The sequence below is a fragment of the Telmatherina bonti genome (genome assembly GCF_933228915.1).
Source record: "Telmatherina bonti genome assembly, chromosome: 7".
Taxonomy (NCBI): Eukaryota; Metazoa; Chordata; class Actinopteri; order Atheriniformes; family Telmatherinidae; genus Telmatherina; species Telmatherina bonti.
In genome coordinates, this window is record NC_136625.1 from 35,001 (window position 1) to 58,213 (window position 23,213).

Below are 23,213 nucleotides of genomic sequence, written 5' to 3' on the forward strand. Positions count from 1 at the left end.
CATCCATCCATCCATACATAGATCCATTCATCCATCCATCCGTCCATCCATCCGTTCTTCCATCTTTCGATCCATCCATCCATTCATCCATCCATCTGTCCATCCATCCATTCATCCATTCAACTATCCATCCATTCATCCATCCGTCCATCCATCCATCCATCCATCCATCCGTCCTTCCATCCATCCTTCCATTTTTTTATCCATCCATCCATCCATACATAGATCCATTCATCCATCCATCCGTGCTTCCATCCTTCCATCCATCCATTCATCCATACATAGATCCATTCATCCATCCATCCGTGCTTCCATCCATCCATCCGTCCTTCCATCCATCCTTCCATCTTTCGATCCAGCCATCCATTCTTCCATCCATCCATCCATCCATCTGTCCATCCATTCATCCATCCGTCCATCCATCCATCCATCCATACATAGATCCATTCATCCATCCATCCGTCCAGTCATCCATCCAGCCATCCATCTATCCATCCATCCGTCCGTCCATCCATCCATCCATCCATCTGTCCATCCATCCATCCATCCTTCCATCCATCCATCTGTCCATCCATCATCCATCCATCCATCCATCTGTCCATCCATCCATCCATCCATCCATCTGTCCATCCATTCATCCATCCGTCCATCCATCCATCCTTCCATCCATCCTTCCATCTTTCGATCCATCCATCCATTCATCCATCCATCTGTCCATCCATCCACCCATCCATCCATCCATCTATCCATCCATCCTTCCATCTGTCCTTCCATTCTTCCATCCATCCATCCTTCCATCCATCCATCCATCCTTCCACCAATCCATCTATTCTTCCATCTTTCCATCCATCCTTCCATTCTTCATTACATCCATCCATCATCCATCCATCCATCCATTCTTCCTTCCATCCTTCCATCCATCCATCCTTCCATCCATCCATTAATCTATACATCCATCCATACATCCATCATTCCACCAATCCTTCCATCCATCCATCCATCGATCTTTCCATCCCTCCTTCCATCCATCCATCTGTCCATCCATCCATACAAAAATACATCCATCCATCCATCCATCCATCCATACAAAATACATACATACATACATACATACATACATACATTCATCCATCCTTCCATCCATACATCCTTCCATTATTAATTCCGTCCTTCTGTCCATCCATTCATCCGTCCATCCATCCATCCTTCCAACTTTCAATCCATCCATCCATCCATCCATCCATCCTTCCAACTTTCAATCCATCCATCCATCCATCCATCCATCCATCCATCCATCAGTCCATCCATCCTTCCTTCCATCTATCCTTCCATCCTTCCTTCCATCTATCCATCCATCCATCCATCCTTCCTTCCATCCATCCATCCTTCCATCCATTTTTCCATCTTTCCATCCTTCTATCCATCCTTCCTTGCATCCTTCCATCCATCCATCCATCCTTCCATTCTTTCTTCCATCCTTCCATCATAAATCATTATCATATTGATAAACTAGTTGCACCTCCTAACTTTTTTCTCACCAGATCCCATATTGTATGGGATCCCAATATATGTCTTATCCAAACATTATTTAGTTTGAGCTTCTTCCAAAACTTTTCACTGAGGATGGGTTGGACAGAGAACCGTACCCCCGATATTGTCTTTTTATTCTATTTGAACCCACCCTGTCTCCTGGTTATCACCAATCCATCGTGTTATAGCAACTAATTGAGCCACCCAATAATAGTATTTGATGTTCGGGAGGGAGGCTCCACCCATCCTTGGATGAGCATAGCACCTTCAGTCTAACTCTCTGTCTCTTCTTTTTCCATATAAATTTGCAAAACATTCTATCTAGTTGAGGAAACATTGACATGGGGGCCCATACCGGTAGTGATTGGAATAGGTACAGGAGCCTCGGCAGGATGTTCATTTTGATTGTCTCAATTCTTCCAAATAAGGACAAAGGGAGAACCTCCCATCTCAACAAGTCAGCCTTTATTTGCTTTGTTAGTTTATTATAGTTCTTTTTGAAAAGTTGCATTGGATTTGTTGTTAAGGTAATTCCGAGTTACCTAAAACCTTGATGGCACAGTCTGAATGAAGTCATTGTGTTAATTGGGTTGGCCATATTCCAGACAGCATCATTGCTTCAGATTTATTTTCATTTATTTTAAATCCTGAGATATAACCATGATCATGTAAGTTTTTCATAAGTGCTGGAATAGAGGACTGTGGGTTTTGCAAGTACAGTAGCACATCATCAGCATACAATGCACTATTGTGCTCTACCCCGCTCTCATCTTTTATACCATGTATGTTTTTGTTCTGTCTCACCATTTCAGCTAAAGGCTCAATACTTAAGGCAAATAAAACTGCGCTGAACCCATCGCCTTGTCTTGTTCCTCTACCGAGGTTGAAAAAATCTGAACACCAGCCATTTACCCTTATTCTAGAGCTTGGAGTTTTGTAAAACATCATTATAAAATCAACAAATTTATCCCCAAAGCCCATAATTCGAAGTACATATTTTAAGTATACCCAGTCAACTCGATTGAAAGCCTTCTCAGCATCTAAGCTGAGAAGCATCAATGGTTCTTTTCTCAAAATAGCGAGTGACTGCCGGTTCAGAGTTTTTCTTATGTTACGTAAGCCGTGTCAGCCATTAATGAAGCCTGTTTGATATGGTTTGACCAGATTTTTTATGTATTTTTGTATTCTTTTGGCCAGGATACTTGTTAAAATTTTTAGGTCAACACATAAGAGACTTATAGGTCTGCATCCTGTACACAGTGTGGGGTCCTTTCCCTCCTTCTTGATCACTGTTATTATGGCATCTGACCAGGAGGTAGGAGGGTCTTTATTATCTCAGGCATAGTTATATACTCTTGTCAGAAGTGGAGATAACTCATTTATAAATGTCTTATAAAACTCACCAGGGAACCCATCGATTCCCGGTGACTTGTTTTTTTTCAACTTAGAAATGGTCTCTTTGACTTCAGATATTGTGATGGGCTTTGCCAGGTCAGCAGCCTTTGCATCCTTGCCACAAAGTTGTCGGAGAAATATTGTCAACATCATTTAGATTTAAATATTCAATCAAGTTATTCTGTAACTCCTGACAAACCTGGCGATCAGTCAAAGGAGAGACATTAGGCCTCCAATACTTGAAGCAGTCATCCGAACCTAGATTCATACGTAGCGTGACTGGTGCATGATCCGAAATTGTAATAGGTTCAATTTTAGTTTCCGCAGCTCTATAGGAATCTTTTTTGGAAAAAAATCAATTCTTGAATATGTCCCACGTACATGAGACATAAATGTGAAGTCCCGCTCTCGAGGGTGAAGGGCACACCATATATCCACCAGGCCTAGTTCCTCTATCATACACTGTAATGCTATTGTTTTTCTAAATTTTTGTCCAGTATCTTTAGGTAATCTGTCTTGGGTCTTATTCAGTATACAATTAAAATCGCCACCTACTATAATTATTCCTTTGCCTTTATCTGCCAGGATTGACGCAATTTTCTAAAAAAACTGTGGACAGTCTTCATTTGGGGTGTAAAGAGTCATTATGGTCACCTTAACATTATTAATTTTGCTGATTACAATTACATAACGACCTTCATTATCCTGTATTAACTCTTCATTTGAGAAGTTTACCAATCTGTGGAAAAGAATTACAACACCTCCCTTTTGACCATTTTTGCACGAAGCACTGATTTACCTGATCTACCCACTCACGTTTTAGTTTAAATGTTCTTTGTCAGACAGGTGTGTTTCTTGGACAAGTGCAACAGAGCAACCCGGATGTTTCAAGTGATTGTATATATTTTTTCTCTTGATGGGACTGTTGATACCTTTTATATTGTAACTCACCAGATTAAGTACAACCATTTTTGACTAGAAGATTATTCACCAATATACAGTTTCTGTTTTTCTCAGTGACAGTAAGACATTTTTTCAAATTGTTTAAACCCAGAACATCTGTCAAGGGAAAAGAACATGGAAATTAGGCAGAACAACAGCCAGAATGAACAACAGAATGACCAGCTCCCGTTGCGCCACAGGTAGAAATTGGTGACGAGCTATCTCTGGGGTTAATGTAGGGCAGAATGCCAGAGCAGTAACCCTTTTAAGGGGGGGACTGCTGAGTGAGTGCTTTACACTCCAGGGTTGCTCTGAATTGTCCACATTAAAATTACTTTATATATACAGCTTAGGTCAGTAATCTTTACAGCTATAAAAGAAAAAAAAAATCTTGGAAATATTTGGCTTAGCATTGTGTAGCCACAGAATAGCTTTACTTTATTTGGGTGTACTTATCTCCTGCGTGTCTCTGAAGAAAACATTGTAGTCCACGGCTGCAAGGGTAGCTCCTCCTCTGCGCACTCCTTCCACCAGCGTCCACCTGTCCTCCCTCGCCGCGTCTTCCAGTCGTTCTCGTTCGAACGAGAACCCATGTCCTGTAGTACGGTGGCTGCCTCCATTAGCGTTGAAAAGGTCTTTTCACCGGTCTTAGGATGAATCTTGAGTTGGGCGGGGTAGAGGCATCTTGCTTTTATTCCCTTGACTTTAAGTTGTTTGATCACACTCCACACTCGCGTTCTTTTACGCTGCAGATCTAAGGAATAATCATGGTCGAAGTAAATGGGTTTCCCCTCAAAGGACGTTTTCTTCTGTCCCCACGCAAGTCGAAGCACACTTTCTTTCACAGTGAAATCTAGAAATCTCACAATTATGGACCTTGGAGGGACTGTAGGATCTCTCGGCCGGGACATTAAAGCGTGGTGTGCTCTCTCAATCTTCAGCTCCATTTCTGGCATATTTAGGAGTTAACGTATGAGATCAGGGATAAATCCCATCATGTCGCGTTTTTCGCTGCCCTCGGAAACCTGGTAGATTCACAGGTTGTTGCATCTCAGTCGATTTTGCAGGTCCTTGCATGATGTATGATGTGAGGTCCACTTCTCGACGGAGCAGATAGCGTAGTTCATGCCGCATCCCCCAGTCCTCCACGCTAATTCGCTTTTCTGCCTTGTTAAGCCGGTTTTCTTGCTTCAAAATTTCCGTGTTTAATTCCTGTACTGAAAGTTCAAATCGATCCAGCAAGGCTTTGGTCCGTGTGGACCTTCTTGATTTTCGGTCCCAACTCAATTCAGCACTGCCATGAGTTCAGCAATACTTTCTTGCTGTATACACGCTGTTGTGCTGTAAGCTTTAGCTTGGTTAGCTGGGTTTTCCTCTCGTTTCTTGCATTATCACGTCTGGTTGCAGCTTTGCCTTGTTTATTGGTTCCACTTATTTTGCCTCCTCCAGATGTGAAAATACAGAGAGTAAACAACGCTGTCATCTCAAATGGGAAACTTTTAGACGAGAGCCCTGTTTTCCAGCTGCTTTTACAAGCATGACATTACAGGAAGTTCCATTACAGAGGTGTTTCAGTCGGGGTTTAAACGAGCCACAGCACTGAGTCAGCACTTCTGAGAGTTTTTAATGACATATTTTTAGAAATGGATTCTGGGAACTGTGTTGGACTTGTGCTTTTAGATTTGGCAGCTGCTTTTGACACAGTGGATCATGAAGTTGTCCTCTCCAGGCTGGAGCAGTGTGTTGGCATCACTGGCACCGCCTTGCAGTGGTTCAGATCATATTTATCTAACAGGAGTTTTAGTGTCATGATAGATGACTTCACGTCTGCCTCAGCTGCTCTTCCTTGTGGGGGGTACCACAGGGCTCAATTCTTGGCCCTCCCCTCTTTTGTATTTGCTGCCACTTGGTGCCATTTTTAGAAAGCATGGAGTACCATTTCACCTGTACGCTGATGACTGTCAAGTCTACTTCTCCTTAAAACAAAATGTCTCCCTTCAGCCTCTCCTAGATTGTCTGAGTGACGTCAGAAGTAGGACGGCCGTGAACTTCCTCAGTTTTAATGAAAAAAGACAGAGGTCATGCTTTTTAATCCTACTGCCCCTGGTTGCACTGCCTCTTTGGACTTGTCCTTTCTGGCATCATGTGAAGGCTAGCGTTATAGATCTATGTGTGAAAGTGGACCCCTGTTTAAAGTTGGACTCACATGTAAATACTGTGGTGAAGTCCTGCTTTTTCCAGTAGAGACGACTGTCTAGACTTAAGCCCCTTTTATCGAGACGACATCTGGAGACAGTGATCCTTTTATTACCTCAAGACTAGATGATTGTAACTCAGTTTTTATTGGAATCAGTCAAAACGCGTTTTCTCATCTGCAGCTGGTACAAAATGCTGCTGCAAGATATTTAACTGGCACAAGAAAACACGAGCACATATCTGCGGTTTTAGCGTCCCTTCACTGGCTTCCTGTTCAGTTTAGGATCAATTTTAAGATTCTATTATTAGTTTTTAAGTGTCTTAACGGCCTTACCCCTCCTTACACACCACAACGCGCTCTGAGATCAGCAGACCAGATGCTTTTAACTGTCCCTAGGACATGCTGTAAAACCAGAGGAGCCTTTTCAGTTCCAGCTTCAAACATCTGAACCAGCCTCCCTCTGCAGGTTAGATAGGATAACTCCCCCGCTGTTTTAAAAGCCGTTAAAAAACACATTTTTATTCTTTGGCATTTGAGTCATCGTGTCCTTGTACAATTGTTTCACTTATTATTATTATTATTGTTATTATTATTATTATTATTTTTTTTTAACAAATTTATTTATTTTACCATTTTATGGTTATTTTATTTTCTTATGCTGTTTTATTCACTTACTGTTACTGTAAAGCACTTTGGTCAGCTGTTTGTTGTTTTTAAAGTGCTTTAGAAATAAATATGGTATGGTATGGTATGGTATAGTATGGTATAGTATAGTATGTTATAGTATAGTATAGTGTAGTATAGTATAGTATAGTATGGTATGGTATAGTATGGTATGTTATAGTATAGTATGGTATAATATAGTATGGTATAGTATAGTATGGTATGGTATAGTATGGTATGTTATAGTATAGTACAGTACAGTACAGTACAGTATAGTATAATATAGTATGGTATAGTATGGTATGCTATAGTATGGTATGTTATATTATAGTATAGTATGGTATAGTATAGTATAGTATGGTATAGTATGGTATGGTATAGCATAGTATAGTATAGCATAGTATAGTATAGTATAGTATAGTATAGTATGGTATAGTATAGTATAGTATAGTATGGTATAGTATAGTATGGTGTAATATAGTATGGTATAGTATTGTATGGTATAGTATGGTATGGTATAGTATAGTATAGTATGGTATAATATAGTATGGTATAGTATGGTATGGTATAGTATAGTGTAGTATAGTATAGTATAGTATAGTATGGTATAGTATGGTATGGTATAGTATAGTATAGTGTAGTATAGTATAGTATGGTATAGTATAGTATGGTATAGTATAGTATGGTATAATATAGTATGGTATAATATAGTATGGTATAGTATGGTATGGTATAGTATGGTATGGTATAGTATAGTATGGTATAATATAGTATGGTATAGTATAGTATGGTATGGTATAGTATGGTATGTTATAGTATAGTATAGTATAGTACAGTATAGTATAGTATAGTATAGTATAGTATGGTATAGTATGGTATGCTATAGTATGGTATGTTATATTATAGTATAGTATGGTATAGTATAGTATGGTATAGTATAGTATGGTATAGAATGGTATGGTATAGTATGGTATGGTATAGTATAGTATAGTATAGTATGGTATAGTATAGTATAGTATAGTATAGTATAGTATGGTATAGTATAGTATGGTGTAATATAGTATGGTATAGTATGGTATGGTATAGTATGGTATGGTATAGTATAGTATAGTATGGTATAGTGTGGTATGGTATAGTATAGTGTAGTATAGTATAGTATAGTATAGTATAGTATGGTATAGTATAGTATGGTATAGTATAGTATGGTATAGTATAGTATGGTATAGTATGGTATGGTATAGTATGGTATGGTATAGTATAGTATGGTATAGTATCGTATAGTATAGTATAGTATGGTATAGTATAGTATGGTATAATATAGTATGGTATAGTATGGAATGGTATAGTATGGTATGGTATATTATAGTATAGTATGGTATAATATAGTATGGTATGGTATAGTATAGTGTAGTATAGTATAGTATAGTATAGTATAGTATAGTATAGTATGGTATAGTATAGTATGGTATAATATAGTATGGTATAGTATGGTATGGTATAGTATAGTATAGTATAGTATAGTATAGTATAGTATGGTATAGTATAGTGTAGTATTGTATGGTATAGTATAGTATAGTATAGTATAGTATGGTATAATATAGTATGGTATAGTATGGGATGGTATAGTATAGTATAGTATAGTATAGTATGGTATGGTATAGTATAGTATAGTATGGTGTAATAAAGTATAGTATAGTATGGTATGGTATAGTATGGTATGGTATAGTATAGTATAGTGTAGTATAGTATAGTATGGTATAGTATAGTATGGTATAGTATAGTATGGTATAATATAGTATGGTATAATATAGTATGGTATAGTATGGTATGGTATAGTATGGTATGGTATAGTATAGTATGGTATAATATAGTATGGTATAGTATAGTATGGTATGGTATAGTATGGTATGTTATAGTATAGTATAGTATAGTACAGTACAGTATAGTATAGTATAGTATAGTATAGTATAGTATGGTATAGTATGGTATGCTATAGTATGGTATGTTATATTATAGTATAGTATAGTATAGTATAGTATGGTATAGTATAGTATGGTATAGAATGGTATGGTATAGTATGGTATGGTATAGTATAGTATAGTATAGTATGGTATAGTATAGTATAGTATAGTATAGTATAGTATAGTATGGTATAGTATAGTATGGTGTAATATAGTATGGTATAGTATGGTATGGTATAGTATGGTATGGTATAGTATAGTATAGTATGGTATAGTGTGGTATGGTATAGTATAGTGTAGTATAGTATAGTATAGTATAGTATAGTATGGTATAGTATAGTATGGTATAGTATGGTATGGTATAGTATGGTATGGTATAGTATAGTATGGTATAGTATCGTATAGTATAGTATAGTATGGTATAGTATAGTATGGTATAATATAGTATGGTATAGTATGGAATGGTATAGTATGGTATGGTATATTATAGTATAGTATGGTATAATATAGTATGGTATGGTATAGTATAGTGTAGTATAGTATAGTATAGTATAGTATAGTATAGTATAGTATAGTATGGTATAATATAGTATGGTATAGTATGGTATGGTATAGTATAGTATAGTATAGTATAGTATAGTATGGTATAGTATAGTGTAGTATTGTATGGTATAGTATAGTATAGTATAGTATGGTATAATATAGTATGGTATAGTATGGGATGGTATAGTATAGTATAGTATAGTATAGTATAGTATAGTATAGTATAGTATAGTATAGTATGGTATGGTATAGTATAGTATAGTATGGTGTAATAAAGTATAGTATAGTATGGTATGGTATAGTATGGTATGGTATAGTATAGTATAGTATAGTATAGTATAGTATGGTATGGTATAGTATGGTATGGTATAATATAGTATGGTATGGTATAGTATGGTGTGGTATGGTATAGTATAGTATAGTCTAGTATAGTATAGTATCGTATAGTATATTATGGTATAGTATGGTATGGTATAGTATAGTCTAGTCTAGTATAGTATAGTATAGTATCGTATAGTATGGTATGGTATAGTATGGTATAGTATAGTCTAGTCTAGTCTAGTCTAGTATAGTATAGTATAGTATCGTATAGTATAGTATGGTATAGTATGGTATGGTATGGTATGGTATAGTATAGTATAGTATCGTATAGTATGATATAGTACAGTATGGTATAGTATGGTATGGTATGGTATGGTATAGTATAGTATGGTATGGCAGGGAACGATGACATAAAGCATCATCGAGGATAATGGTATCCATTAGGATTTCAGAGTGGATATCTATGTTTCTAGTTGTGCAACTTTTTCAGGACAGGTGTTCACAGCTGACACAGCCAGAGGTGGACAGAGTGGTAAACTAAAATGCCACAGCAGTGAATTCCAAAGTTTAAGATCAACACCTGAAAGGGGGTGGTCCTACTTGGATTTAATCCAGGGATCGTCTTTAGTGATCCCAGTGAAACCTTACAGATTCTGTGTTTTCCAGAATCCTCCTCCATCGGATTTCTCTGAGCTTCCTGTTGTCTTCACATTCATCTCAAGGAATTATCTTTGCAGCAACATTGTCCTCTGGTCATCGAACCACCACTGGCAGCCATCCAGGTCTACCAACAATCATCTCTGTGCAGCTTGTCCACCCTCCATTGTCTCCCCACCACTGGTCCAGACTTGCAGCTTTCCTCAAGGGTTCCCTCACAGAACTTCCTTCCTGGATCCGTCATCATCTCCCAGGCCACATACATCTTCAAAAACAAGTTGGAAATACAGTACTTTCCAAGATCTTGTAATCCCACCCCAGCTCACATTTACGTCTCTCTCTTCAGGAACGCTACAGTGCCGTACCCAGGACTTTTACCGGACAGCATTAACTTTCATTCTGTTCACTTAAATTCTGCTTGAGCTTCACTGCATGGTCAAACACCTGAACACCATGACACATGTTGGATTTAGGGACAACAGGGAGGCATCGGCTGACCTAAGACAAAGCCATGTTATTTAAATAAAAGGATTTTAAAATGAACACAGAATGAGACTGATAACCAGTGCAAAGACTTGAATACCAGAGTGATGTGCTCCTGTTTCTTGGCACCTGTTAAAAGCTGAGCTGCAGCAGTCTGAAGTCGTCGGGCAAGAGTTGACTGACTGAGTTCAACATAAAGTGCATTGCAGTAATTTCGGCAATTTGTAAGAAATGCTTGAATTAAAATCTCCAAATCACAATGGGAAACAAACGGTTTGATTCTGGACAATTGTCTAAGATGGATTTCTCAACGGCGCTAATCTGTGTAGCGAACTGTAGAGCAACAAGGTTTGTCACTGTAACGCCTGGGATACTGAACCAAGTAGTCCAGGAAGGCTGAAGAAACATCTTTCGGGCAACAACATCTCAGTTTTATTGTTAAAAAGAAGAAAATTCAAAGACATCTAGACTTCAGTTTCTTCAATACAACATAAAAGTGGCTTTATGCAGTAAGCAGTACTTTATCAGTGGCAAACATCTGGGTGTCAGACAAGACTGAAGCCACTGCAAGGTACATCCCTAAATCCCCGGCCAGCTCTGCAGATCAGACCATATCTGGTGGTCCACACAGTATTAAAGGCTGCCGCTAAGTCCAAAACACCAAATGTCCAGAATGTGTCACCAGCAAAACATAGTTAAAACCTCTTAGCAGCGCTGTTTTAGTGCTGTATGTAATTTTAAAACCAAATAAACACCTGAAGAACAAATCACTCTAAAGAGGATTAAATGATGATAAAGCTTTGAAGCTGTAGGTCTCCAAAGCAGAAGGATGGAGGGACGTCAAATAAACAGGTGGTAAAAAGATGCAGAATTGCCGTTCATGAGATGCTGTGGTGGGCTTCCATAGCAACGGAGCAAGGAAGAGTAGAGCAAAATTACAAGTTCCTGCTACTGGAGGAACTTCTAAAAGCTGATGAACCTGAAGAGGAACCAGTTTTTTCTGGTTCTGACTTTTGGTCCAGTAAATAATGAGTCAGTCAGAGTTGGAGGTTCTACATCTTAAACTTGATGAGGACATTAAACTTTTCTGTCTGTGGACATTTTTATTTTTCAGAGATTCTGTTTTCTAATTTAATGTGTGATTCTTACCCAGAAGAGCCAGAAGACAGGAGAGGATGGTGAGAAGACCAGCAGGAAGCAGCAAAGCATCCTGGCTGCAGCGGCGCCGCTTTCCATGGGCATCACATTCACAAAGGCTGATTGTAAGCGTGTTGGTGCTGCTAAGAGACGGACTGCCACCATCTGAGATCAACACAGGCAGCAAAGAGACCGGCTGCTGGAAACCAGTTTTACCAGTCAGAATGGATGCTGTGTTGTCTGAGGACAGACAGAAACAACTCAGGAGGATCCACATCAGGCTGTTTTTAACTTGACCCGAAGACAGACGTCTTGTTTACCGTTGTTGTCTCTCAGGATGAAGCTGTGGTTCTCAGCAGCCTCGACCAAAAGAGAGAACAGGAAGTGATGTCCATTCTCTGGTTCATCTGGATCCACAGCGCTCAGCGTCTCAATGATCTGAGATCAGAGACAAAGGTCAGCTGGACAACAATAAAACTTTATTTATAAAATATTTCTCAACAATGTTACAAAGTGTTTTATTTTTGTCTTGTCCAGCATTTAAGCAAGCAGGATGAGTGAGGCGGGGGACATTGAGTCCGAATGGGCTGTGTTCCGTGCCTCTATTGCTGAGGCGGCCAGCCGGAGCTGTGGCCGTAAGGTCGTTGGTGCCTGTCGTGGCGGTGATCCCAGGACTCGTTGGTGGACACCAGCAGTGAGGGATGCCGTCAAGCTGAAGAAGGAGTCCTATCGGGCCTTCTTGGCCTGTGGGACTCTGGAGGCAGCTGATGGGTACCGACAGGCTAAGCGGCATGCGGCTTCGGCTGTCGCCGAGGCAAAAACTCGGGCATGGGAGGAGTTCGGCGAGGCCATGGAGAAAGACTTCCGGACGGCTTTGAGGAGATTCTGGTCCACCATCCGGCGGCTCAGGAGGGGGAAGCAGTGCTCCATCAACACTGTGTACAGTGGAGATGGGGAGCTGCTGACCTCAACTCGGGACGTTGTGGGTCGGTGGAAGGAATACTTCAAAGACCTCCTCAATCCTACCAACACGTCTTCCGATGAGGAAGCAGAGCTGGAGGACTCAGGGGTGGACTCTCCTATCTCTGGGGCTGAAGTCGCTGAGGTGGTCAAAAAGCTCCTTGGCGGCAAGGCCCCGGGGGTGGATGAGATCTGCCCGGAGTTCCTTAAGGCTCTGGATGCTGTGGGGCTGTCCTGGCTGACACGCCTCTGCAGCATCGCGTGGACATCGGGGGCAGTACCGCTGGACTGGCAGACTGGGGTGGTGGTCCCCCTTTTTAAGAAGGGGGACCGGAGGGTGTGTTACTGTTACAGAGGAATCACACTCCTCAGCCTCCCTGGTAAGGTCTATTCAGGGGTCCTGGAGAGGAGGGTCCGCCGGATAGTCGAATCCCGGATTGAGGAGGAGCAGTGTGGTTTTCGTCCTGGTCGCGGAACAGTGGACCAGCTCTATACCCTCTTTGGGGTCCTGGAGGGGGCATGGGAGTTTGCCCAACCAGTCTACATGTGCTTTGTGGACCTGGAGAAGGCATTCGACCGTGTCCCCCGGGGGCTCCTGTGGGGGGTACTCCGGGAGTATGGGGTACCGGACCCCCTTGTACGAGTTGTCCGGTCCCTGTATGACAGGTGTCAGAGCTTGGTTCGCATTGCCGGTAGTAAGTCGGATTCCTTTCCGGTGAGGGTTGGACTCCGCCAAGGCTGCCCTTTATCACCGATTCTGTTCATCACTTATATGGACAGAATTTCTAGGTGCAGCCGAGGAGTTGAGGGGATCCGACTTGGTGGCCTCAGGATTGGGTCTCTGCTTTTTGCAGATGACGTGGTCCTGTTGGCTTCATCTGGTCGTGATCTCCAGCTCTCGCTTGAGCGATTCGCAGCTGAGTGTGAAGCGGCTGGGATGGGAATCAGCACCTCCAAATCTGAGACCATGGTCCTCAGCCGGAATAGGTTGGATTTCCCTCTCCGGGTCGGGAGTCAGGTCCTGCCTCAAGTGGAGGAGTTTAAATATCTCGGGGTCTTGTTCACGAGTGAGGGAAGAATGGAGCGCGAGATCGACAGACGGATCGGTGCGGCGTCTGCAGTAATGCGGACTCTGCGCCGGTCTGTCGTGGTGAAGAAGGAGCTACCCATTAACCTGCCAGCCAGTCACCCTGATAGCCTCTAGCCCAGGTGTGTCAAACTCAAATTCACAGAGGGCCAAAATTAAAAGTAATTTATTAGTCAATGACTTGATAGGTGATCACCACATTGATTTATTCTGTCTTACGGAAACCTGGTTACAGCAAGAGGATTATGTTAGTATTAATGAAGCTACGCCAGCTAACTATTTAAACTTTCACATTCCTAGAACTACAGGCAGAGGAGGAGGTGTTGCAGCTATCTTTAAGTCAGAATTTTTAATTAGTCCTAAGCACAAAACTAACTATAAATCCTTTGAATTCCTGACATTAAATTTATCTCATCCAAAATGGAATTGAGAGAAACCGCTCCTTTTAGCATTAGTGTATCGCTCACCTGGACCTTACTCAGAGTTTCTGACCGAATTCTCTGATCTCTTGTCTGAGTTAGTGCTGACTACTGATAAGGTCATTGTACTAGGTGATTTTAATATTCATGTTGACCATGAAAATGATAGTTTAAACATTTCCTTTAGCTCTATTCTAAACTCAATTGGGTTTTCACAAAATGTCCATGGAGCCACTCACTCTCATGGTCACACTCTTGATCTGGTTCTAACATCTGGTATTGAGACTGATAAGCTCAAAGTATTTCCTCAAAACCCTGTCTTGTCCGATCACTTCTTATTAACCTTTGAATTCACTTTATTTGATTACTCACTGACCAAAAATAAATTCTACTATAGTAGATGTTTATCAGACAATATTATTACAAAATTTAAACAATCAATTGAATCAATTTTTTCACATCTACCATGTGTTAGCATGACTGAGAGTCCCCCTTTAAGCCTTACTCCTGCTCAGATTGATCAACATGCTGATACTATAACAGCTTCAATGCGTACAACCTTGGATAATGTTGCTCCCCTAAAGAAGAAGAAATTAGGTAAGATTATGAAGGCGCCCTGGTTTAATTCCCAGCTTCGAGCTCTAAAACAGGCATCAAGGCGTTTGGAAAACAGATGGCGTTCATCAGGACTAGAGGAGTCTCACTTAACCTGGAAAGAAAGTTTAATTGTATACAAAAAAGCCTTACGTACGGCAAGAACAGCTTATTATTCATCATTGATAGAGGAAAACAAAAACAACCCTCGGTTTCTTTTCAGCACTGTAGCTAGGCTTACTAGGAGCCGGAGCGCTGTGGAGCCATGTATTCCTTTCTCACTTAGCTGTGATGATTTCATGTATTTTTTCAGGAATAAAATTGATACTATTAGAGATCAAATCCACAATATTCTTCCTTCTACTTATAATGTTGAGCCTGTTGTGGTCTCTGAAGCATCCTTAGAACCAGGATCTGACTTGTGTCTAAATAGTTTCTGTCCTGTCCAACCCTCTGAATTAACTAAAATAATAGCTTCATCTAAACCATCCACCTGTATCTTAGACCCTCTCCCAACGAGCCTCTTTAAGGACATTTTCCCTTTAATTAATACATCACTACTAAATCTTATCAATATGTCTTTAGTGACAGGATATGTACCACAATCATTTAAAACTGCTGTAATCAAGCCTTTACTTAAAAAGCAATCTCTGGATCCAGAGGTGATAGCAAATTATAGACCTATATATATATATATATATATATATATATATATATATATATATATATATATATATATATATATATTTGTTCCGAATGAAACGTAAACTTTCCCCCAGAATGTTGGACATTAACAGCATCTGCAGAAGAAGAGAAAAAGTTCCTCCAGCACGTAAAACGTCCAGCAGTAAAATGTTCTGAAACCAAGCAGTTCTACATGTTAGAAAAGCCACATCACACAGTTAATAAGTCGTACAGAAGCTGCCGTACTAATAAAGCTCTACATGAAGACCTGCAGGTAAAAGGAGGCGGTTGCCATGACAACAGCCCATCATCAGGCTGCTCAGGTGTTTCCTCCACCTGCAGATACAGAACATGAAGTGATGGTTGGATATAAAATGCTCCCCAATGTGGCTTATCTGTCCCTGCTGGTGGACATGGAACATGGAGACTCTGGACTCCAGTCCGGCACCTTCCAAAGGGAAGGGACTGGAGAACCCTGGAGAACTTCCTCCTCCTGTGGACCAAGATGCACTTTCTCCCTACATTTTACTGTCTGACCACTTTATTTGTCCTTTCTGGATAAGTCCGGTGGTCTGATGAGACGCTGACAGCATCTGTCCCCTGCTGACCTCCTCTGTCTTTCTGGTGGTGCTGATGTCCATCCTGTCTCCACCAGATAAAATACTTTTACATTTTACAACTTTATCTGTTAGAATTTCTTCCTCATTTTCCAGAAAATTCCTCTTTTTTCCTGCAGAACCGTCATGGAAATGAGATGGATTCATATTCATCAGGGCGTCGGCCTGACCTTTTATGGCCAACATGTGGGCGTGGCCAGATGTTTCCTCACCATGTTAAGCTTCCTGTTGATCCTGATTTATGAAGGAAACCGGCGTGGGACGTGCTGCGGTCGAAACCTGGAAGGTTCTCCTGGTTTCAGTACGGACGCCGTCTGGAGGCATCGTTGATACGCAGGGTTAAAAATCAGGCTCCAGATCTTTCATGACTTGGCAGCACAAAAAGTGAGGCAAGTTTCCTCGCTGCATCTGACTCTCCCACAAGTGCAACTTGGTTCTAAAAGCCCTCATGGCATTGTTATGGTGATGACGTGCGCGCCCCTGTAGCTGCAGATTGAGCACATTGAGGTGGGGGCGTTTTCCTGTCTGGAGTCTAGCTCGCTCAGACAGCATTGTGGGATTTGTAGTGTTCGGGGTTCTTGCGCTGTATAATGGATCAGCGGGCCAGACGTGATATATATTTGAAATCATCTCGCGGGCCGGAGTTTGACATGTATGCTCTCGGCCATTGACCTGCCAGCCAGTCACCCTGATAGCCTCTAGCCAGTGTTCCTCATTGCGCGGCTCCTGACTTGAAGCAGCCATTGGCTGTCTGAAAATGCTACCTAAACAAGTCTTAATGATCGTCAACGAGGCCGGCTTTAGGCAGGGGAAAGAGGGCCAATGCCCCCTCAAATCAAACCTACCAAAACTGCACAAACTACCTAAACTCTCTCCCTCTGCACAGAGCTGCGTGCCGGTTGGACAGCATTGCATTGCCTGACCCCCTCCTTCTCCCCCAGTCAACAACCAATCAGCATTTAGTATGCAAATGAGTTGACAAGCAGCCTAACTGTGTGTTCAGACAAAACGCGTCGAAAACGCTCAAAATGCTGAAAGCTTGATGCTGGTCGCTAAACGGCCACTTCTGAGTCCGACGCCCAAAACGCTCCGGCCGCGTCTGCCGCTTGTCTGACGCGGCGGGAATGAGAGGAGGGGGGCGGAGCTTTCCTTCCGGTCAGTCTGAATGATGGCGGTGCAGTAGAGAGACTGCATGGTTTTATTTAATAAATAAAGCTAGAGGACGTTGTCGTAGGGAGGTGAAAATTACTCAAAATATATTGTGAACAGTCGCTTTATGGCAGGATCGGGGGGGCGGTGGAGTGAGGATAGTCTGGGGAGGGGGGTGAAGAGGATTCTGGAATACAGAGAAAGCGAGTGTTAAGTCAGGGCAGTGATTCTGAGGAAGTGAATGTAAGGCAGCAAGCTATCCGTAGGAACACAGACCTAGAAGGGCTGAAAGTGCTTGTGAAGTTCAAGGAAGGCCACAACATAAGGGTGGTGGGGCCGGTGGCGCTCTCTCGGTTTTTGCATGACAAACTTGGTGAGGTAGTAAGAGCCAGAGTGCATTCAGATGGTGACTTGATGATAGTATGTAAAAATGCAGCTCAGCAGGAGAAAGCGCTAAAGTTGGCGAGCGTTTGTAAAAAGCAAGTGCTGACTGTAATTAAAAGGAGGGGGGCCGGAGAGATTTGCAGGGGGCTTATATATGGTATCCCCCTAGATGAGGAGCTTGGCAAACTTAAAGAGAGCATTCGGGGTGGGCGTGTGGTGAACCTAAAGAGACTTAAGGCATGGAGGGCTGGAGTTAAAGTTGACAGTCTGTCTGTTCTAGTGGAATTCCAAGAGGAAACACTTCCTAAATTCATTACAGTTGGATACCTAAATTACAGTGTGAGGCTATATGCTCCGCTACCGTTGCGCTGCTTCAAATGCCAGAAATATGGCCACATAGCTGCTTACTGCAAAGGCACTCAAACATGTGGGAGAAGTGGGGGTGAACACGATTACGGGGAATGTGGAGCCGGAGTCCAAGAGAAATGTGTCAACTGTGGGGGGCCGCATAGTGTCGGCCACAGAGAGTGTGCGGCCAGAAAGAGAGCAGCTGAAATCCAGCTTATCAGAACAGAGGAGAAGCTGTCTTATGCTTTGGCAGCGAAGCGGGTACGAACTGAGCCCAGCACAATGAGCCGGGCACCGAGAGCAGAGAATAGCTCAGTTACTGATGAGGAATCGATGTTTGTTAAGAAGAGAGATTTTATCGTTGAAGTTATAAATTGTACATCCCAAGCCAAACACAGGTCCGAAAAGACCGCTATTGTGGTCAAAAGCGCAGCAAGGCACCTGGGTATTACAGATGTTAAGTGGGAGAGTGTTTATGAAGAGCTTCAGAAGAGAGATGAAGCTGTGAGGGCAGCCTCCCGATCACAGTCTTCTTCGCAAATGTCAGCCTCGCCCCTGATAACTAAGGCCTAAACATTTATTTTCTGCAATGGAATGCTAGAAGCCTGATAGCAAACGGCCAAGAGCTTAAGAGATTTATATCCGACCTAGAGACGGGCCCTGAAATTATCTGTATTGTTGAGACTTGGCTAAAACCACCATTGAATTTTGTTTTAAATGGGTATGTATGTGAGCGGAGTGATAGAGCTGATAGTAGTGGGGGTGGATGTGCTACTTTTATTAAAGAGGGGATCCCTTACAGAGTATTGGGTAAGGGTGATGGTGATCCATTGGAGTATCTGGTGGTTGAAGTTTGGTGTAAAACGGGTAGCCTAGTGGGAGTAAATTTCTACAATCCTTGTAAAAAACTGGATATTACGACTTTAGAGTCGATTGAAGGCCAAGATAATAGAGAGATAATGTGGTTTGGGGACTTTAATTCGCACAGTTTTTTGTGGGGTGGTAATAGAACAGATCACAATGGATTAGTTTTAGAGGATCTTATGGACAGGAAGGAACTGGTCTGTATGAATGATGGGTTCCCTACTAGAGTGGACCTGTCTGTGCAGTCAGTGCTGGATTTAACTTTGGTGTCTCAGTCTCTTGCGGATAAAATAGTATGGGAAGTTTATAGTGAGTCTACTGTTGGCAGTGATCACTATCCTATTATGTGTAAGCTTGGCAGCAGGGACTACAGAACTGCCCCTACATTATCTGAAAGATGGAATTTTAAAAAAGCTGACTGGACTATGTTTAAATTTTTAAGTGATAGAAATATGAGCCAAGTTGCAATAATAGATGATGTGGAGGCTTTTAGCGATAATGTTTGTGCTGCGATTTTTGATGCTGCAAAAGCATGTATTGGAGAGTCAAGATCAGGAGGCAAGAAGCGAAAGATGGTCCCGTGGTGGGCAGATGAGTGTTCATGAGTAATAAATAACAGAAATAAGGTTCTTAAGGATTTTAGGATTAATCTGAATTTTCATAAGTATTTGGAGTACAAAAGGGAGCAAGCTATAGCGAGGAAAACTACTAGGAGAGTTAAAAAGGAGTATTGGCAAAATTATTGTAACACGATTGGGAGGCAAACCCTGATAAATGACGTATGGAGAGTTGTTAAGAAAATGAGTGGGGTGCAGCAATCTTGGAGCTATCCAGTTCTAAAGAGTGGGGAGAGTGTAGCAGTAAAAGATGAAGATAAAGCAACGCTGATGGTCAGAGCTTTTGCTAAGGTTCATAGCAGTGATAACTTAACTCAGGGGGAAAAGTTGGGAAGGGAGGCAACGAGAAACCAGTATCAGCATCTTCTGAATAACGTAGAAAACACAGGCGACAGTATGAATATTCAGTTCTCTCTGGGTGAGTTGAAAAAGGCTATAAACAAGGCAAAGGTCACAGCCCCAGGAAAAGATAGGGTTAGCTATGCCATGCTGAAGCATCTTAGTAATGGTGCCCTTAACACTCTTTTGGAGCTTTATAATAAAGTATGGGATCAGGGGAAAATCCCAAGAAGCTGGAAGTTGGCTGTGATTATCCCGATTAGGAAACCAGGGAAAGACGCCACAGTGGCCTTGAATTACAGACCAATTGCATTAACATCGCATCTTGGCAAGGTTATGGAAAGAATGATTGTAGAAAGAATTAATTTTTATGTTGAATCCCGCAATTTACTATCTCCATTTCAAAGTGGATTCAGAAAAGGGAGATCAACTATGGATCCAGTCATCAAGCTTGAGAGTGACATGAGGAAAGCCCAAGTATGTAAAGATGTGGTGGCTGCTGTTTTCTTCGACGTGGAAAAAGCTTATGATATGCTTTGGAAGGATGGTGTGCTAATTAAAATTCGGATGCTCGGCTTAGATGGTAGAATGTTCAGCTGGATCACAGACTTCCTTAGCAACAGAATGATGCAAGTAAGTATAAATGGTAGTCTCTCTGAAACCCTGTTTGTAGAAAATGGCGTGCCCCAAGGAAGCGTAATTTCTCCCATTTTATTTTTAATAATGATAAACGATATTTATGACTCATTGGATTGTTCTATTGGCAAGTCGCCATTTGCAGACGACGGTGCTCTTTGGAAAAGGGGGAAAATATCCAATATACAGTTAAAAGCTTACAAAAGGCTATAGACACTGTTGGAAGTATGGGCAGGAAAATGGGGGTTTAGGTTTTCTGTGGAAAAAACCAAGGTAGTGTTTTTCTCATTTTAAAAAATTGAGGAAAATCTTAAATTTAAACTTTACGGCCAAGATCTGGGGAGGGTAAGCTGTATTAGATTCCTGGGGATGCACTTTGATTCTAAGCTCACCTGGCGTAGTCATATTGAAAAAGTGGTGAATAAGTGTAAAAAAGTTATTAACATAATGAGATGCTTGTGCAGCAAGGACTGGGGAGCAAACATGATTTCTATGAAAAGGCTATATAATGGATTAATCAGGTCTGTTGTTGACTATGGGTGTCTGGCCTATGGGTCTGCAGCAAGGTCTGAACTGAAGAAGTTAGATGTAATCCAGAGTACGGCGCTCAGGCTGTGTTCAGGAGCAATGAGAACGTCCCCAGTAAGTGCACTTCAGGTTGAGGTGGGTGAAATGCCTTTTGAGTTGAGGCACCTTCAACTGTCATTGTCATACTATGTCCACCTGAAAGGACATAAGGAAGATCATCCAACTAAGAATGTCCTCACTCCTACATGGGAGTATGGAAAAGCTAAAAAAGCCTTCTTTGGTGCTTGTGTACAGGGAAAAGCGGAGGAAGCTGGTGTTGCAAACGTTGACCTTAGTCCGTCAGTTGTTTATCCCCCACACCCCCCATGGTTACTGCCTGTTCCAGGGGCTGACACAGCCCTACATGGGAAAATCAAGAACTATAAAGAAAATAGTGGTCAGTTAGCGATGAGGTATGTAGATAACTACTATGGGTACGTTCAAATTTTTACTGATGGGTCAAAGCAACCAGACACAGGGAGAGTGGCAGTAGCGTATGTGATTCCTGAATTCAATATTAAGTTCTCTGCAAGAGTAACTGATCATCTGTCTGTGTGCTCAGCAGAGCTTATAGCAATAATATTGGCTTTACAGTGGGTGGAGCGAATCAAACCATTAAGAACTGTCATATGCTCAGATTCATTGTCAGCGCTAGAAGACATCAAATCGGGTAACACAAGTGAAAGGTATGACCTTATTTGTGAAATTTTGGTTCTGCTTCAGGGTATTCAAGGTGGAGGGTCACATGTCCAATTTGTCTGGGTACCGGCTCATGTGAGCCTGCCTGGAAATGAGCTGGCAGATAAGGCAGCTAAACAAGCCCTAAGTGCAAACTCTATTTCTGTTCATTGTAAAATTGCAAAATCAGAGGCCAAATCAATAATCAAGAGTAAAATCAAGACATTATGGCAAATTAAATGGGACACACATGACAAGGGCAGAGACCTGCACAGTGTCAGCCCCCAGGTGGGGTCAGGTCGCCAAGGGGGAAGGTGCAGGAGAGAGGAGGTCATTTTGTTAAGGCTGCGAATTGGGCATGCAGGATTAAACAAAACCTTACATTTAATAGGGAAGCACGGGACGGGAAACTGTGACACTTGCAATGTATGTGAAACAGTGGAGCATGTGATAATGAACTGCAGAAAATGCAACGATGAGAGACGCCTCACTAAGAGGAAAATAGTGGATTCTGGGGAGACCTTTAGCTTGAGAAATATTTTGACCAAACCATCAGATCACATTACAGTGAAATACCTATTCCAGTTTCTTAAAAACACAAGGCTTTACAAAAGAATATAGTCAGTTTTTTTTTTTATTTTAAATAGCTTGTACGCTATCTTTCTTAAGCTGTAAACTATAAAGATGATTGTTCACAATAAACTGGGAGGGTGGCGGTAGTGCGCAAAGCCAGTTCGCATCCGCCGTTAAAAGCCAAACGAAGAAGAAGAAGACGTTGTCGTAGGGCGGTGACAGTCACTGTTAATGCAACAAGAGCCGCACTCAGCAGAGAGCCCCCCCCCCCCCCCCCCCCCCCCCCAACAAAGCGTTGCCAGGCAACGTATCCTGCTACGTTGCCAAATCAGTAACACTCATCTTTTTAGCAAGGAATGGTGATCCTAAATATTACACGGAGTAACGGCGTCTCAGCCCCGTGTCTGGGTCCAGGAATCCTCCAGGAGCTGATCGGTTGACAACCCGCGTCTTGTTTTGTCCGCCTCGCTGAGGCGCTGCAGCGGTAAAATTGTCAGGAAGTGAAGTTAAACACCTCGTAGCGATTTATACGGTGAGATCAGCTACTTAATAAGTAATTAACAATAAATACAGTAGTATATACCATCTATATGTTGTGTCAACAGGTTATTGTTGCTTTTTAAGTGTGTAAGCCTGTCAGTGGGAGCATTACCCCACATGAACACTGGAAGTGTGTGCCCGCTCAGAGCCAATCAGACGGAGGGAAAATGACCCCATCAGGAAGCTCCGCCCAGCCTCTAGTTCTACATGCTGGTTTGAAGTTTTGTTTTTTTTCCTTCTCCCACTCGTTTCAGCAGCTCATATAGAGCTTAGAGTGGAACTATTCTGTGCATTTCAGGCTAATTTATTTTTATTTCTGAGCCCAGAA

General features: G+C 41.7%; 1 protein-coding gene across 1 annotated transcript in view; it reads right to left on the reverse strand.

Moving 5' to 3' along the window:
• Positions 1-23,213, reverse strand: part of LOC306758063 (cadherin-7-like) — a gene marked incomplete at both ends in the record, with an annotated part of 85,140 nt that overhangs the window by 5,492 nt on the left and 56,435 nt on the right. The window contains 2 exons of the mRNA XM_079243279.1: positions 11,842-12,069; positions 12,150-12,267. Coding sequence (XP_079099405.1) covers positions 11,842-12,069; positions 12,150-12,267 — 346 coding nt within the window. The remainder of the gene's footprint in view (positions 1-11,841; positions 12,070-12,149; positions 12,268-23,213) is intronic.